At 40.0% G+C, this 19139-nt stretch overlaps 1 protein-coding gene and 1 long non-coding RNA gene across 2 annotated transcripts in view; one reads left to right on the top strand and one right to left on the bottom strand.

Moving 5' to 3' along the window:
• The window catches only part of LOC137031501 (uncharacterized), a 12409-nt gene extending 7453 nt beyond the window's left edge, over positions 1 to 4956 (bottom strand). The window contains exon 1 of the long non-coding RNA XR_010896562.1: positions 4846 to 4956. This is a non-coding gene — a long non-coding RNA (uncharacterized lncRNA). The remainder of the gene's footprint in view (positions 1 to 4845) is intronic.
• Positions 4614 to 19139, top strand: mri1 (methylthioribose-1-phosphate isomerase 1). The gene is made up of 6 exons (XM_067402493.1): positions 4614 to 5001; positions 8677 to 8900; positions 9434 to 9603; positions 9679 to 9855; positions 9936 to 10160; positions 12912 to 19139. The coding sequence occupies exons 1-6, from the start codon at positions 4870 to 4872 to the stop codon at positions 13043 to 13045; spliced, it is 1062 nt and encodes a 353-aa protein (XP_067258594.1). The 5' UTR covers positions 4614 to 4869; the 3' UTR covers positions 13046 to 19139.

Raw genomic sequence — 19139 nt, 5'->3', positions numbered from 1 at the left:
CACGCAATTCTGACTTTATATCTCAATTCTGACTTTATATGACAGTTCAGATTTTATATCATGCAATTGTAAGTTATATTGCCATTCTGAGAAAAAAAGTCAGAACTAAAATTACAGAAAGTCAGAATTGCATGATAAAAACTCACACTTGTGAGAAAACGTCAGAATTGCTTTTTGTTGTAGCAGAAACAAGCTTCCATAGTTATCTGAGAACCGAATTCATTCCCACTGACAGTCATGCACGTAACTAGCACTACAAAAATGACATTGATCTTTTTATTTTATGCCTATTTTTCTTTTACTCGTCATCCATCTCCTCCTCTCGTTCACCCTAACCTCTCTTCTCTCTCTCTCTCTCTCTCATGTATAAGTGCTGTTAATCTGCGGTCTATAATAGCATCTTTACAGTAATCTGTGTCCTACAGTATTCCCAGATTAGGATAATGCCGCTGCACGGCCCTGATATGGGAATAATCTCAGCACTCTAGGGAAGATGTTCAAGTGTGTGTGTGAGTGTGTTAGATGGACGAGATGCGGATAATATCCCATAATCACGGATTATCCGCACCCCGCTGGAGAACAGACGTGAGGGAAAATCAAATGGGGTTCATTGTGAGGGGGTTTCGGATGGGGGATGGTGTCAGAGTGTGTGTGTGTGTGTGTGTGTGTTCATGGATCTGTTTGGTTTTATAAAATCGAGCAAGTGTGTATAAAGAGGTTTTGTATCTGGGTGATAATGAAGAAAACCTGATAAAGAGGTTTTGTGTGTGTCATGTGGTGTCGATTCAGATGCTGAGATCAGCATGTTTTTGGGAAGCTGTCGCCTCTTTTTCTTCGCTTGTCTATTTCAGAGTCAAAGGGCATCAACTTTAACCCCTGACCGACACAATCCGACCCCTTTGTTGTTTGTGTAGAGCAGATCCACATTTCTAGATCTCAGTATGTCTGTGTGATGCATATCAACTCTTTCATGGGGGTGTTTGTTTGTTTGTTTGTTTGTTTGGTTTGCATTTTCAGAGCCAGACATAAAGCTGCCTCGTTTCCATGACAACCTCTTTATTATTTTAGGATGGTGTCTGAACTCCATTAGCTTGCCTTCATCTTCATCATCCTCATTCTCTCCAGTATGTACAGATGAGGTTTATTGCGTTTCCACACATTGAAGGCAATCACTTCTAATGTATTAATGTATGTACTGATGTTCTGATGATGGGTCTATTTTTTAAAAGCTGCATTAATTTGCTAATGTATCTACGGTGAAGGATATGATAATGTCTAATGTGGCAATTAAAAAGAAAAGTTGAGCTAAAAATGGAAATTCTGTCATCATTTAAGGCTCGCTCACAGCATGTATGATAATTATCGTTCTAATCCAATGAGAATAGGGAAGCCCACACCACACTGATAACGACACAGAGGAACGATAACGTTGGAATCATTTTCATGAATTTTTTTCCAGCTGATGAATGATAAAAACATCGCCAGCCGATCAGAATCCATCCAGCTTTAAAGAACTCGAGCATTTAAAGTGGCAGGTGACAAAACTGAAGAGTGCATTTATAGTAAACACAATGTTATAATATAGTTATCGTTATTGTTATCTTCATACTTATCGTTCTTGGGGTGAACTGGCCTTTACTCACACTTGTGTTGTTACAAACCCGTATGACTTTCATTTTTACAAAGAACACAAAAGGAAGAGATGTTTTGCAGAATGTCCTGGCTGCTTCGTACAATGAAAGTGAATGTGGACTGGGACTGTCGTTCTCAAGAAAAAATTAAAAAACAACTTAAAGGGATAGTTCATCCAAAAATGAAAATTATCCCATGATTTACTCACCCTCAAGCCATCCTAGGTGTATATGACTATCTTCTTTCAGACGAACACATGGTAGTGGTATTTTTCTTACAAAAACCCATCGCTTCGCTTCAGTAGGACTTTATTAATGCCCTGGAGTCGTATGGATTACTTTTTCCATGGATGGATGCAATTTCTTTTTTTGGGCTTCAAAACGCGGCCCCCTGTTCACTACCATTATAAAGCTTTGAGAACTAAGGATATTTTTAAGTATATCTCTGATTGTGTTCATCTGAAAGAAGATAGTCATATAGACCTAGGATGGCTTGAGGGTGAGTAAATCATGGGAAAATTTTCATTTTTGGTTGAACCATGCCTTTAAAGTTTGGTTATAAATTCAGCTTGTTCATTATACATACTTGACATGAGGCATCTTGACATGCCATATTTACAAGTAAGCAAGCGCAATTGAGAATTGAAGTTCAAATTGTGCACAAATCATACCGATTTTTTTATACTTTTAGAGACTGTTCACACAGAATGCGTTTTTTCAAAACACTGCGCATGTGTTTGACAGACATCTTTGACTACTGTGCCTGTCTAGCTTTTTTCTTTCTTTTTTTGCTGCGTCTTGCAGATTCATGAGTTGTTGTTTTTTTAAATCTTCTCTACACAAAAATGCGTTGTGTGAATGGCCCCCTAAGGCCCGTTCAGAATAAGAACAATACTATATTAGCTTAAATACCAACAAATTATATAGTTGTTTATTATAATACGCACTGTCGTCTGCCACTTTGGGGTTAGTGGCAATTTCTGTCATCATATACGAACCCTCATGCCATGTGGTTCCAAACCTGTAAGACTTTCGTTCATCTTCGGAATACAAATGAAGGTCTTTTTAACTAAATCTAAGAGCTTTCTGTCCCTCCATTGACAGCCTACGCAACTACCGCTTTCCGAAGATGAACAAAAGTCTTACAGGTTTGGAATGACATGACATGAGGGTGAGTAAAATGATGACAGAATTTTCATTTTTGTACAGAGCCCCGCACATGACATGCCAGAAAAAAAATTTAATTGTGAGCACTATTTACTATTTACCAATTAGTAAATCTTGCGCACAAATGAGTAAATCGAGGGAACGAAATAGTAAATTGTGCGCACGAATTAGTAAATCGTGTCCACGATTTAGCCTACTATTTTTTTCCTGCATGTCATGTCCGGGGGTCCGTATTTTTGGGTGAATTATCTCTTTAAATGCTCGAGCTCTTGAAAGATGGGTGGATTCTGATTGGCTGTCGATGTTTTTACTGTTCATAAGCTGGAAAAATCTTTCATGTTATGGGTGTGTCTCATAGGTGTGTCTCATACTTCCTGAAAAGTGAAGCTGCGGGCTCTACAGGATGCAGAACAGGTCATAAACCCCACCCTCTCAATGCGAACAAATGAGACTTAAATTAAAACATAAAAATAAATTATGCTTCAAATAAAATTTACCGAAAGATGGTTTTGGTCATTTAAGGTATTGTTATCACGCTGATTTATATTCAATTGTTCGTTTTTGTGATAAGTTTGACTTTAGCTAGCAATTGGATGCTATAGAAACGGGGCGTGTCGTCGTGATTCACAGTTGATTGACAGCTTCTCTGAGGACTGTCGGAGCTTCGAGGGGAGATTCAAGATATAAAACTATTATTTTTCAATTTCTGTTATTTCACACCGACAAAATGAGTTGTTCAGCAGTAAACTATACTGACCGACCTACAGGATCTGACGGATATCTGAGCTTTTCTGGGTAACGTTAAATGTGGGCTTCATAAGCTAATTAATAAATGTTATTAGCCAAGATAACACTAATGTTAGCCATGACGGGAAAAAGCAGGTGATCGTTATCTGGCAGTTACTAATTATTTTTATGTGTCTAAAATAATAATTAGCAGGACAAAACTAATGATAGCCTACTCTAATTAATTATAGAGCACTGTCTACAGCAATCGATCTCCTGTAACGTTAGTTTAAACCTTTTATTTAAAATGGAAGGACCGTTTCTGACATTTTTAGAGTTGTTTCTAGTGGCATATTATATTGAGTTTATCTACTGAATTTGCTGTTTCAAAATATTATTGGTCTAGAAACAGAATAGCCTATTATTTTATAGGTAGAATTTTAAATTGTGCATAATTTGCCCAGGCTCCAAACTTTTTTTTTTTTTTTTTGACGTTTTTGCGTAACGTGTCAGCGCCCATCGGCGTCCGTTTTGGCTTAAGTTCAATACAATGAAAGGAATTAAGCGCCGTCAATTTTTTTTACAGTCTATGGTTATTATAGTCGTGGTGTACTTTCATTTTCTTGTAGCATTAAAATGCTTTATTATTAAATCTTAACAGTTATTATCATCCTTTAGTGTGTTTGACTTTTTTTTGCGCTCGAACTAGTCCCCATTCACTTCCACTGTATAAAAAGATCTGTGTGAACATTTTTAAATCTCGTTTACACAGAATATATATCGTTTGCAAAGACGTGAGGATGAGCAAATGATAACAAAAGTTTTAACTTAAGAAGAAAAGCCCTCTGAGGTGAATAACGTCATGACGTATAAAAATATCAAACTGCGCTAGTGTGCATTTTAATCGATACATACATTCTTCCACAGAAACATGATCTTAAGTGTCCTCACATCTGCTCTTCATTAGATCCTACAATTCACTCTAAGAATAGTCTGAATCGCTTACTGTTGCTTTGCCGAAGTTAAAAGAATAATAAAAGGTTTCATCTGAACGTCAAATTCACGGGAGCGCGCACAGCCGCTGGAGGATGATTGACAGGAGTAGGAGGAACCAGATGGGCGGGGCTTCCTACCGGAGCGAACACGCGGTTCCGTGAGCCGTGCGCTTTTCCCCCCCAGTCCGTGCAGGCCTTTAAACTACGCCCACACCTCGCGATTCAAGATTCACGATTCACCCTGCTTTTAACACACCCCGAATCTACAGGACACGAGACTAACCGACGGAACCCGTCACACATCGGCGACAGCGCTCCCGGAATACCTTCAGCCGCATCTCATACGGGTCATGACGCTGGAAGCGATCCGGTACCGGTCCGGGTCTCTGCAGATCCTCAACCAGCTGCTGCTGCCGCACGAGACCGTGTTCGACGAGATCCGTTCGGTGCGGGACGGATATGAGGCCATCAAGACCATGAAGGTACGGAAGGCCCGATCGACGGATCCTCTGCCCGGTTCCGTTCACGCACGTCCGAACATCTCGATGCCGGGCAGAGGTTCCTTTGTGTCGGATCAGAGCACGGGGTCGCGCTTTGTTCGTGCGTGTGCATGTGTGATCTGCATAACCTGCGCTTGATATAAAGTCCCTGCAATTTATACCATACTAAATTAAATGATTAATCGGTACGGATCTCCGTTAATAATGTCATTAATGAAACCCCAGTTGGCCTCTCTGATCTACTGGAATGATCCCGCACATCATTCAAAGTGTGATGAACGCTTGTGCGCATCAGGACGCGTTCTTGCGTCCATTCTGCGCTATGTTTATTTAAATAATACACGCGTGAGTTTTATTTTGTTTTCCGACATAATTGGGAACGTTATTGTTGTAAATAATTAAATATGTTCCTAAAAAGAAAATCAAGTACTTAACACCTTTTACAGTCTATGCTTTACACTAACGTTAAGGGAACGTTCTGCATTAGCTGGCTCTTGTTCTTGTGTTTTGATGTGCTAATTTTTGGTTTGTTTGTTTGACAGACATATTTTATCGTTCATCATTTTTTTCAGCGTCTCACACACCTTTTTAAAGTGTTGCGTCAAAAGAGTTTTGCGCTGTTTAATTTTTTGGTCGTTCACACAGTTTCTTGCGTTTGGTCAGCACTTTGTTGTTAAATTGTTGGTCTGTGCACAAATGAGTCACACAGATGCTTTTGGCTGTTGTGTTTTACGATGACACTCAAGTTAAACAGTTCTGAACTATTTGAACAAACATTTGGACGGTTAATGACCGTTGAAAATACGTCATGGTTGAAAAATAGTTGACAGTTATGAAAAGGGTTAGTTCAACCAAAAATGAAAATTATATCATTTATTACTCACCCTCATGTTGTTTTACACCTGTAAGAGATCTTCGAAACACAAATTAAGATATTTTTGATCAAATCCGATGGTTCAGTGAGGCCTCCGTAGACAGCAATAACACTCCCTTTTTTAAATGCATAGAAAGCTACTAAAAACATATTTAAAACCGTTCATGTTCAGTGTTTCAACCTTAATATTATAAAGCGACGAGAATGCTTGTGTGCGCCAAAAATAACAAAAGCGACTTTATTCCACAATAATATCCAGTGAAGGGCGATTTCAAAACACTGCTTCATGAAGCTTCGAATCTTTATGAATCTTTTGTTTTGAATCAGTGATTCAGAGCGCCAAAATCACTCGAATTCAGTAAACGAGGCTTCGTTACGTCATAAGTGTTTTGAAACTTCAATAGTTCACGTGACTTTGTCAGTTTGATACGCGCCCGAATCACTGATTCAAAACTTATGATTCGAAGCTTTATGAAGCAGTGTTTTGAAATTGCCCTTCACTGGATATTGTGGAATAAAGTCGCTATTTTGTTATTTTTGGCGCACAAAAAGTATTCTCGTTGCTTTATAATATTAAGGTTGAAACACTGGAGTCACATGAACTGTTTTAAATATGTCTTTAGTAGCTTTCTGGGCATTGAAAAAGGGAGTGTTATTGCTGTCTATGGAGGCTTCACTGAGCCATCGGATTTGATCAAAAATATCTTGATTGGTGCTCCGAAGATCATGAAGAACGAAATGATGGTGAGTAATTAATGACATTATTTTCATTTTAGGGTGAACTAAACGTTTAAGGCATTTTTAGTTCTGTGAACATATTTTTACCGATTTATGCCATCCTACCGCGACTATTTTTTGACCAGGGACGTCTGTCCAATGTTTGCTGGGAAATAGCTACCTGTCCCGTGTGAACGGCCCACTTATTGCTCATGAACACACATTGTGACATCATCAAGGTGTTGTTGCTCCAGTTTTCTTTCTTAAGCCATTCCAGTCTTGATTAATGTGGTGCATAATTAATGTGTTGGGGTGATGGTTTTCCGGCAGCCATGTCTGCGCCTCATTAATAGTCGTTACTGCAAATATCTTGCATGAATTATTGATCAATCAGGGATTGAGGGGCTCGGCCCTGTGCCAGGCACTGTCACTGTCACAAGAGCTTTACTAATGGGCGGGAAGTGACAAGCACGCGCAAGCATTTAAAGGAGTAGTTCACTTTCAAATTAAAATTTCCTGATAATTTACTCACCCCCCATGTCATCAAAGATGTTCATGTCTTTCTTCAGTCGAAAAGAAATTAAGGTTTTTGATGAAAACTTTCCAGGATTTTTCTCCTTATAGTGGACTTCAATGGACTCCAAACAGTTGAAGGTCAAAATTACAGTTTCATTGCAGCTTCAAAGCATTTTACATGATCCCAGTTGAGGAATAAGGGTCTTATCTAGAGAAACCATCACTCATTTTCTAAAAAAAAAAAAAAAAAAAAAAAAATATATATATATATTACACATTTCAACCATAAATTCTCATCTTGAACTAGCAGTGTAGACACTGCTAAGTGTATTACTGCCCTCCACAGGTCAAAGTTTGAACTAATTGTTATATACTTGCACTAGCATATTGTATATGACAATTTAGTTCAAACTTTAGTTCAAACTAGTTCAAAGCTAGTTCAAGATGAGCATTTATGGTTAAAACATATAACATTTTTTCATTTATTTTTAGACAATGAGTGATGGTTTCTCTAGATAAGACCCTTATTCCTCGTCTGGTATCATTTAAAGCCCTTTGAAGCTGCACCGAAACAGTAATTTTGACCTTCAACCCTTTGGAGTCCATTGAAGTCCACTATATGGAGAAAAATCCTGGAATGTTTTCATCAAAAACCTTAATTTCTTTTAGACTGAAGAGAGAAGGACATTAAATTTTAATAAATTAATAAATTATCAGGAAAATTTTATTTGAAAGTGACCAATTCCTTTTAAGTAATGGTCATACTTTCCATTCATCTTCTCTGATGATTCACCAAGAGTGTCTCATACAAAGATTTGAGTGTTTTCTGTTAAGAATGGTGATGTCATACTATTATTAAACCACCACAGTCATGTAAACCCAACAAACATTGGTCCAACAGCAACATTGCGGGCCAAAAATAGTCGAGGTAGGATGGCATAAATCGATAAAAATATGTAACAACAGAACATTTGCTAAAAATGCATTCAGATACGTTTTATAACTTTCATTTTGGAACTATTTTTTTAACCATGTCGGAGGGACGTCTTTTCAACGGTCATTAAACGGCCAAATGTTTGCTGGGAATCATCTCTTTGAACTAAATGATGTCATTCGACCACTGATGTCATAATTATCCATTGTTATCATAATGACAGAAGTGCTTAAGGAATGATGACATCATTCTTACCACACACTATGTAATTTCAGCTGGAGCTGTTTAATAACCTCTGAACTGAAGTCACACTATGACAATTTCATCGAAACTCTGAAAAGGAATTGCTGTTTTCCTCAAAAAATGTGTCCAGAAAAACTCATTCAACTGTCTCACATCAGTATGAATTAATTAATGGGGCTTTTCACTATAATAATGTGTTTTTCCATTCCAGTGAGCTGATTTTAGACCTGAATGGAAGCATTAAAATCATGAAAATCAATTTAAATAGATGATTTGTGAGAGCAGAGTGCGTGAGGAATAAACTTCCTCTTAATGAGAATCATTGGAGAACGTGTGGTTCTGACTCTCTGGCGTGTGACCTTTCACCCTGCAGGTGCGTGGCGCTCCTGCCATCGCCATCGTGGGGTGCCTGAGCCTGGCGGTGGAGCTGCGGGCGGGCGCTGGGGGTGATGACCTCGTTTCCTTCATCAGGGATTCTCTGTGCCACCTGACTTCCGCGCGACCCACAGCGGTCAACATGGGTCGAGCCGCCCGCGAGCTCATGGAGTTCACCGAGAACGAGAGCATGGAGAAAAACGCAGAGCAGCTGAGAGACAGGTGACACTGATGGGCACTCACGTGAAACCGGAGTTTAACCAGCACGTGTTGTGATATTTGAAGAATTGAAATCTTGATTTAAGAATTTTAATTAATTTAATAAGAATTCATTTCATTTATAATATTATAATATATAATTTAGAAAATAAACTTTGCTGTAACATGAATAAATTATATTTTACAACATATTCAAAAATATGTTGTATATCGAAAAGTTATTTTAAATTGTAATATCACAGTATTACTGTTTGTTTTTCTCTATTTATATAATAAATAAATAATATAAATCTACATATTATAATATAAATAACTGTTATTTTTAAATGAAGAATATATTTAATAAAGAGCCTTAAAGGAAATTATAATTGTTATTGTGTGCATCCAAATTCACTGTTTATCCAACTTTCACTGTGGGAGAGAATTAGAATTATTTGTATGACCTTTAATCTCCAGCAAAGTACTGATAATCATAACAAACATTTGCTTTCTCTGACTATTTATGTGTTTCTCTCTTGGCCACGCCCCTGCTACAGCGTGATTGGCTGGATCGAAGATATGTTGGAGCGAGACGTGAACGACAACAAAAAAATTGGCAACTACGGCGCCCAGCACATCCTGTCTGGAGTCCCGCGAGACTCCGTCACCATCCTCACACACTGCAACACTGGCAGCCTCGCCACAGCGGGATACGGCACAGCTCTCGGTGAGTCTGCGCGTGTGTTATTCATGCGCTCGTGTAGAAATGATAGAAATGAATCGCTGTAACCGATCCATACAGGAGTGGTACGGTCGCTGCACTCACTGGGACGCTTGAAGCGCTTGTACTGCACAGAGACGAGGCCCTACAACCAGGGCGCCCGACTGACGGCGTACGAGGCAGTCGCTGAAGGATTCCCGGCCACCCTCATCACAGACAGCATGGCGGCGCTCGCCATGAGGGAGAAAGGCATCACAGGTGAGGTGACACGTGTTTGCTTGAGCTTCGTTTCTGTATCAGTTTTACCAGATGTTGTTAACGTTCCTGTTTGCACACAGCTGTCGTCGTCGGAGCGGACAGGGTTGTTGCAAACGGTGACACGGCGAACAAAGTGGGCACGTATCAGCTGGCCATCGCCGCCAAACATCATGGGGTACCGTTTTACGTGGCGGCGCCCAGCACGTCCTGTGATCTGAGTCTGGAGAGCGGACGAGACATCGTGATTGAGGAACGTCCACCTGAGGAGCTCACCAGCATCAATGGAGTTCCTGTAGCTGCACCTGGTGAGTGCGTACAAGGAGTAACACAAAAATTTGGCACGCTTTTCAATCCTCAAGTCGTTTTACCATGACATTTACCATGATTTACTGTAGTAACGCTAACTGTAACCATGGTATTGTGGCAGAAATGCATTCATATTGAATTTTATTATATTATTAATGGAATATAATTTCTGTTTTGTTTTGTAATCAAGCTATAGCGGTTTAAGACATTGAAAATGTTAAATTGCGAATGGATATTGGAAATTATGAATGGTGTTGCCATGGCGAGGGATTAAAATAATGTCAAAAAAAAGGAAACAGGAAGAGTCTCATATCTTCTAAACAATAATTTATACACCATTTATTACTATATAAAATACAAATATTAGAAATAAACACATTCTATTTTTTTTTTTTTTTTTCAATTCAAGAAGTATGTGCAAGTTAAAAATAGACAGATTGCTGTTATCTTTTTGAAATACAGTAGTCAACATTTGAAGTGGATCAAAAAAGTTAATCAAAACTGTCCTAAGAACTAAGTTGTCCTAAGAGGAAGGTTTTAGGACAACTTTGATGAAAGGTTTTGATCCACTTCAAAAGTTGACTACTATAAATGAATGAAAAAAATCTAATTTCATGCATAGTATAACCACTAGATGGCAGCATAGGTATATTTCTAAAAGTGTTGTGCAGTACTTTCGTCTCACTGGATCCTTCTCTTTCTCTTTGAGTGTGTTGATGGTTTAGAGTTTAACCCTTTTATTGCTGTGTGCATTTGCCTACATTAAAGGATAAGAAATCTCTTAGGCCTTATCCTTTTCTATATGACAATGACAAAGTTTTATAATTGGGCTAACTAGGTCATTTAATAATGATGTTAAAGACATAAGGTGTGTCCCAATTCGCGTACTTATGCACTATTCTGACACTTTTAAGTAAAAATAGTGCAAGTAGTGTGTTCACCCTAAAAATTCCAAAAAGAAAAAGTACACTTTAAAAACCTGGAAGATGCACTAAATTAACGGAAAAAACAAAGTGTGGAATGTTGGACACTTCATGCACTCAACTGTCACAGATTTAATTACGTAGCGGAGGGGAAGGGGCTGTCAGACTCCAATGTTAAATAACAAAATAACCTTATACAATTAACGCACTACACTGATGAGTACATAGTGCATAAGTGTATAGTGTGTCATTTGGGACGCAACTATAGAGATAAATACTGGACTTACAAATGTTTGAGCTGCAAAAGATAATTTGCACTAATTTCAAAGTGACCTATGGCATCCTGTGACATGAAATGACATCAATTAAATGACATCATGGGTGTGGCTATTGTGGCTTGTGGTCATAGGCATATTCAAGTGAATTTAAAATAGTCTTTTTACATTTACCTGGTTTAAATGCATATTGCCCATCGTGCACAGTTGCCATGAAGCCACTGGGGCTATATATAATTTTTTTTTTTTTTTTTTTTTGTAAATGTTCAAACCAGTAGGTTATTGTAGTGAAGAAGGGGTGAGAAAGTCAGAAAAAGATGGTGTGCGCGTGTGTGCGCGATTTTGTGTGTGTGTGATACCACAGGGCTTAAGTGAGATTTGAAACAGAGCGGAGCTGCTTTTAATTAAACGGTTGTGATATGAGACCGAGTGAGGGAGGAATGATCCTACATAACGTGTGAAAATAGGAGAGGGAGAGAGAGACGAGTCAGAAGCATCAGATTAATTAAAGCTGCAGCGTTTAATAGCTGCCGGCGTCTCGGGGGGGGAGAGAGACAGATTACTGCATGACTCTCATGAACTCCGCTGTCTGACACACAGTGGACAAGACCAGGAGTTTGAGATGGGAACAGGACTGGAGAGCTGCACACCTCCATCCATTCATTAACTTTTTATCTGACAGAGTTTCACCGGAACTGTTACATGTCTGTTATATTTGAAGAGAAGCACAATGTTTCAATGTGAGCTGTCTATAGAGTGCAGTTGTATAGCGTTACCATTAGAGAACTGTTCCTACTAGACATCTAACAGACTAATCGATTATTAAGGTCAACTAGCTCCTTTTGAAGTCCCCCTATTAAGCTATTTTTAAAGGTTCCCAATTTTGTTTTGGAGTCTCCTACATTAGGTTTACATGCATCCAAGGTCAGAAAAACGCTTTAATTTTCTTGTAATATACATTGCACATCGCCTCATTTCTCAAAGAGTCTGAAAATGGTTTGTTCAAAGTTTCAGTCTTTCTAAACCCCTCCTTGACCAATCAAAGGAGTGTAGACCATCACAAATTTGCATAATGCCAGCCTATGGTCTTCACTGGCTGCCTGCGAACAATAACGCAATCATTACTGTTCATGTCACTGTGTATCAAGTGCTGAAGAAGCATCCAGAGCTGAAATTCAGATATAGAAATGGATGTTTGGTTTCTGACACATGCTGTAAGCAGTCAACCAATCGCAACAGACTGGGCCGTCTGACCAATCATAGCAGAGTAGACCAGTCACAACAGACTAATTTATTAGTGTTTTTTGACCTTGGATGCATGTAACCCTATTGTAGGAGACTCTGAAACAAAATTAGGAACCTTTAAAATGGCATAAAAACTAATAAATATGACAAACGCACAACAAAATTACTAAAACTTCTATTTTCACTTTAATTTTACTTTGTTATATAGAAAATACAATATAATGACAAACTATAATGGTATATCAGTGATACTACAGTAAGGCTGTTTGTAAGGAGCTCATTCTCTCTGGTTATATCTGTGTCGTAGGGATCAACGTGTGGAACCCGGCGTTTGACGTCACTCCTCACCAGCTGATCACGGGCGGCATCATCACCGAGCTCGGCGTGTTCCTGCCGTCTGAACTCCAGGCCGCTCTGACGGGGAGACTCACTGCTCTGTGAGGCCGCGGCGCCCCCGCTGGCACGGGTGTATCACTGCACCTCAAACACCTCTCGCCTCCGTCTCTCTCGTAATGTTTTCACCTCACTGTGGTGGAAGTTGCACCTTTAATTACACACACAAGCGTCGGCACCGAAGTGTTAACAAGGTACACGCACGTTCCATTCAATTCAACACTTACAAAGTGAAGTGGAATAACACCATGTGACACAAAATTGTGCAACCCAGGGATGCTTGTAAACACACACACACATACACATGCAAACAGACACACCTTCTCCTTCTCTCTGTGTGTACAGCTCATGTCACACCATCTCATGTCTTTTGTCTACATCGTTGTGAAAACCTCATTCATCTGTTCCTTTTTTCCACTCGTTTCTTCCCCTCTATGTGGCTCAGCTTCAGTTTATAACAGGAAGTATTTCAGAGAGATGGCAAACGGTGGGCAGCCATTGAGAACATTCAGAGTATTTCAAAATAAAAGTCTTAGGTTTAATACGGGTTGAACTGATGCCCTTTGAGGGTGAATCTCACAAAACCTGCCGATAGTGTGTCCAGGTCATGTTTCACCTCAAAATCAAATGGAAAAATAATCTTTCATAAAGTAAACAAAGCCTATTTCAGGACCAATAAGATTTTGCGTTGACTTTATTTTAATGTCATGCAGATTTTCCCTCCATATTCTCAGTACTGTAATGCAAAACATTTATTTAAATTGTAAATTTATACTATACTTTAGATTTAAAAAATATATCATGGTGGCACTTATATCATGGTTGGTACTTATTGCTGTAATATTGTAAAAATAATAATAATACTGTATTACAGTAGTGAGAATCCTATGAAAGCTTGTACCAGCCATGAAATAAAAATATTAAAAAGGTAATTGCAAGCTTATATCTCACAATTCTGACTTCTTTTCTCAGAATTGCACGATATAAATTTTTGGTTAAAGTCAGAATTATCAAATATCAGTGGGGTCATCAAGTGGGCACCCTCCTTCATGGACGTTTCGTTGATGAACTCACATCGTCTCCAGAGGGCTCAACGGTGACACCTGACATCCCAGGTACACCCCCCTCAATGTCCTCCCGTCTTCATCTCGCTGCCCAGCTGATGTCTTTTCTTTTCTGCTGCATTCAACAGGGACTTGATTGCCTGTTGGAGAGAGCGACCCCTAACCCACATTTTACTCTGTAGACTGGTTGTGGATGTGGCGCAAAACTCCAGCATCCCAATTCCACTGGAAAAATCCTCCCCTTCCAGCCATATTGTGCACCTTCGGTTGCCATTTCAGAGTACCTCTCTCGAATGCTTCCTCCATGGTGTAGACCAAAGGATCATATCTGGCTGGAGTGTTGTAGCAACAATATCTGGGGGGAACAACAGTTTTTGCTCCTAGTCCACATCCATCCTCCAGCCTTGAGCAGCCCACAGAATGCTTCCATGTTTTGTTGTCATGTGGTGTCCTGGAGGTTGGCCTGCTGGTAAGAAATGCAGTGGGAAAGTCCTGCTGATGTTTGTGGTGGTTCACCTCTGTTCCAAGATTGATGCCAGCTGCTTCATAACTTGATTATGCCACCAAGTATAACGGCCTTGGGTGAGGCTTGTAGCACATCCTGTTAGTATGTGTCTCAGTGATGCAGGTGCTTGTCACAGGGAGCAAGCGGGGTCTTCCCCCAACAACTGGTTCAGGTTCTGAGGTGTGGGTAGGAGATCATAGGTGGCTCTGATAAGAAAGCTTACCCAAGGTCCCTCCATCCCCCAAATGTCACGCCAGCTGGGTTTTTTCTTTTCAGGATCCACCCAGTTAGTCCATTGACCCTGCTTGGCCATTGAGATTCGTCCTCCTGCCTCCTAATCTCTTCCAAAACAAGCTCTCTCTTCGGCCTTGATGTTGCCTTGTGCCATTGAAGAGCTTTTGGAATGAGCGCAAGGCCAGCTCTCCCATGTTGAACTTGACCAACCGCATCCCTGAAATAAAGCGCCGACTGTGCATTGTACACGGCTTCAGATGGTGTCCACTTTCTCCCCACTGCCTCCCGAGGGACCGCTGTTCGAACAGCAATATCTTCAGAGTCAGTGAGGCTCATGACCAACCTTGGTTTGGTGCATTTGAATTCTTCCACCATGCTTGTAATTGCAATTCCTGTAATCTCGAAGCACTTAAGCACTGTGGCAGTCCACTGTTTCACCTGTGCGCTTATCACCCTTTCCATCTTTTCCACTCTGCTGAGGGGGATCTTGTACACAATTAAAGGCCAACGGCAACCCATTTCGAGACTCTGATTGAGCTCTGTTGTCATATTAAAGGCAAGAGGGAGATGGTGCACCCCGCCATGATGCCTGCTTCTAATGGTCGACCAGATCGAGGAACAAGACGTGCAGTTCCTTCAATATGCTTTTTGCCAGGCTTTGGGAGTAATTTGCTTTTCCCATACTACCCTCATGTTTCTCCAAAGAAATTTCAGAACTTCCGGGGCAGTCTTGTAGATACTATATGGAAGACTGATGCTGATCTTTTGCCTTCACTGCCTCTTGCACTTCATTCATTTTGGGAGGGCTGATGTCAAATTTGGCATGGTGGATCGGTGGGTTGCACTGTCGCCTCACGGCAAGAAGGTCCCCGGTTCAAGCCCTGGCTGAGCCAGGAGCGCTTTCTGTGTGGAGTTTGCAAGTTCTCCCGTGTCAGCGTGGGTTTCCTCCAGGTGCTCCAGTTTCCCCTACACAGTCCAAAGACATGCAGGTTAGGTGGGCCAAATTGGCCATAGGTGTGAATGCGTGCGTAAGTCCCAAGACTTAATGTAATGGGGAGGGTTGGGGCAAGGCTTGGCAAACATTGCCAAGAAAATTCATGGACAGTGGCCCTGTCCCAAATGGCACACTTCTTGTGCACTTTCGGTCTTGTGGACACAAGACCGTAGGGTGTCCCATTCATCATTTAAGCTTAAAGAATGGTGCTCGTGAGCACCCCCTTTTGCGGCTGCTATGCATCTTCTATGCGCACTTCTGCTGAGCCCGCAAGACTGTGAGCTACGTAGAGGACTTTACCCAGCAGTCAAAGCAGCATTAAATCATTAAAGTGCGAACTCCAGAGGAAGACCATGAGGGTTTAGGGTGCCATTTGGGACAGGGCCAGTGTCTCTCATAATCCTCTTTAGACACTTTCAGAGATCCACTTTTAAAGATGTTCTTTACAAATTTAAAGTTTGTTCTTGTTTTTTCCTTTTTGTGTTATTCTCTTAATTTTTCTGCTCTGTGCAGATTCTAGAGCCACTGCCTTAAGGCTGATTTATACTTCTGCGTCAAGTGTACGCCGTAGTTACAGCATAGGCTGTGCGTAGCACGTGTAGCATACGACGTAGCCTGACATGCACCTCTTCAAAAATGTAACCCCCATCAATTCTACGCGGACCGCAAGCGCTCTGATTGGTCTGCTAGAACCCCTCCCTCCGGTCAAATAACTGGCGCAGAGCACTCTGAGAAGAGCAAGCACTTTCAACTTCACTATGAATTAAAAAACACTCTGTTTCAGAGGACACATACAGTCAAACTACAACAAAAGTCATTACCTATTTCATGCTTCTCTGCCGTTTCTGTTTGTAAGCTTCTCTGACAACGTACATGACGAGCTGCTGCTTCTTTGGCTTTTGTTTTGATACTCAACATGACCGTGGACACTGCCTCCTAGTGGTCTGCATGCACGTCGACGCAGTAGTATAAATGAAAACAGACGCATAGCCTACAGCGCAGAGGCTCCGATGCTTAAGTATAAATGAGCCTTTATTGAGACTTCTTTTTAAAAAAAATGTTACAAAATCTTATCAACCCCAAACTTGTGAAAGGTAGTCTATATTATTTGAATGCCGTTGAGATTTTTTTGCATTACAATAATGAGAATTTTGGTGGGAAAAAGTGTTTATTGTCACCTTATTGATCGTAAAGTCGTTGCAAAGCTTTATGCTAAATATAATACCACACATTTTCCTTTGATTTTGAGGTGAAGTGTTTCCATAAGACTTTCCCTTACAGGTTCAACTGTTTTTTCGTAGTAATAATAATAGATATGTAAAGTCTAAGCCCGGTTTAAATAAGGGCTGTACTTTAATGTACATATGTACGATTTATCAGCATAATGCCAATCTGAGCGGCAGTACTTTTACAGGGAGTGCCAATTGAATCGCATGTTACTGAATCAAATGTTATATTAACATTTAGAGAGATTTGAAACCTGCAGTCGAACAAATAAAACGGATACAGAGACTATGAACATTCGTGCGCAGACGATTTTTAACATTAAGTGAAAGACAGCGTGTATTAAATGTATTTAATTAATTCCGACCAGAATGGTCGATCTACCGTAAACATAAAATTACCAGACAGTGATTTGAACTTCAAGGTTTCCGGTTCATCTCGAGCTCTGTGGGCCGTGTCTGTGACATTCATATGGCGAGAAATTATTTTTACTCATAATCAACATCATGTCACAGATACTCGATTTAAACCTGCGATGTTCCTTTAAATCTGTCATTTAGATAGATCTGATCAGGGCGTAGGGAAATGGTGCTATGGAGCTAGACGTTAGACGATACCTCAGAAGAGATCCTGAACTCCTCTAGTACTTCCACTTTGTTTTTTATCGTAGTTCTGTGTCGTAATTATTTCTTCTCACACACACACATGCATGGCTGATCTTGGGTCAGAATTCGGCCGGAATGCTGCTGACGCGGGCCGCTGTGTGTTTGGGTGCAGATCTGATCCGGGATCAGCGTCGCGAGTCGGTCAGGGCTTCTGCTCCGTGTTACCGAATGTAACGAGGCCTGAAATCCTCACTGCCTTACGAGACCAGCAAAAACACCCCGCCCACTGATGTCCGATTGGTTGAATGAGACGGAGCCACGCCTACTTCTCAGAAAGTGCAACCCGGTCATATAAATCTATGAAAAGAAACAGAATTAATCATTTTCCCCCTTTTTTCTTTTTTCCCCCCACAACAAGACCATCACTGTCACATTAATTTAGATAACTTTGGATCACATATGGTAATGAATGCACATTTATTTTTACAATTTCATGTTTAAATCGAAAAATGTAGCATCAAACACGTAGAGCAGCTGTAAATGTGTTCATCTAATTTTTTTTTTTTTCAAATTCAAATTATCATATAATACAGCTAAAAAAAATGTCTTTCTTTTTCTGGCAAATTTAATTTCTTTTTTTTTTTCTTTTTTCTTTTTTTTTTTCTTTTTTGAGACCAGAACTATGAATGGGAAATATGGAAAGAGTCAAATGTAGCATAATTCGAGGTCATCCGTGTGTGGATTTGTGTTGTTCTGGAGGTACAAAATTTGTTTTTCACATTTAAATTGATTTTATTTTATTTTTTTGGGGGGACTATGTGAGCTGATTATTTGTTTTATGTATATCTATATACTGTGTATCCATGAATTGTGATTCTTGGTGATGAAACTGTTGTTTAAAGGCTTTCATTGAGAGGCCCTCTATAGACACGATGAGCTAATCCACAACTAGATGCAACAAGCAAAGAGAAATCCACAATTTAAGCAGTTTTCGCTCTCTTTGAAGCGCTTCACATGCACGGCCTGGCTCTCGTAGAAACTGAATCAAGCAGTTAGATGTTAATGTTAATGATTGTTTTCTCTGTATTATTCGGACTTTTATTCTAATGCAAAAAAAAAATAAACCTTTATCCCAACTCACACATGAGAGAGCCGATAGATGGGCCGTTTTCTCCTCCACCAGATAGTCTAAATCCAGGAGGGTTAGTTGCATGTGTAGTCAAGTGTTTCACATGTGCTTTAGTGCGGTGAGAGCGAGGAGTTTCTCCTGAAATCTGGTGCCAAACCACAGTGTGACGGGTGGATGGACGTCGGTCTGAGAGAACCTCTTTGTGTTTCTGTTTGTTCTCGTTCTTCTAATTAATAATCACTGCTGGGTTTGATTTTGTATTCTGTGGAAGTAGTTGGAGAAAAACTATTAGACTGGATGTTTTTTTATACATATGAATATAATATACAACATACATAAATTAAGAGATGTCTGTTCCACATCAGTACAATAAACAGAGAGAACCAA

Source organism: Chanodichthys erythropterus, chromosome 12 (assembly GCF_024489055.1).
Source record: "Chanodichthys erythropterus isolate Z2021 chromosome 12, ASM2448905v1, whole genome shotgun sequence".
NCBI lineage: Eukaryota > Metazoa > Chordata > Actinopteri > Cypriniformes > Xenocyprididae > Chanodichthys > Chanodichthys erythropterus.
The sequence above is the reverse complement of the archived record's forward strand: the minus strand, read 5'-3'. Positions and strand labels throughout refer to the sequence as shown.

Bases quoted from the DNA above. Each gene is read 5' to 3' on its own strand.
- mri1 (XM_067402493.1), top strand. From the start codon at position 4,870: ATGACGCTGGAAGCGATCCGGTACCGGTCCGGGTCTCTGCAGATCCTC. The intron at 5,002-8,676 runs GTACGGAAGGCC...TTCACCCTGCAG, and splicing joins AGGCCATCAAGACCATGAAG to GTGCGTGGCGCTCCTGCCAT. The intron at 9,856-9,935 runs GTGAGGTGACAC...GTTTGCACACAG, and splicing joins GAGGGAGAAAGGCATCACAG to CTGTCGTCGTCGGAGCGGAC.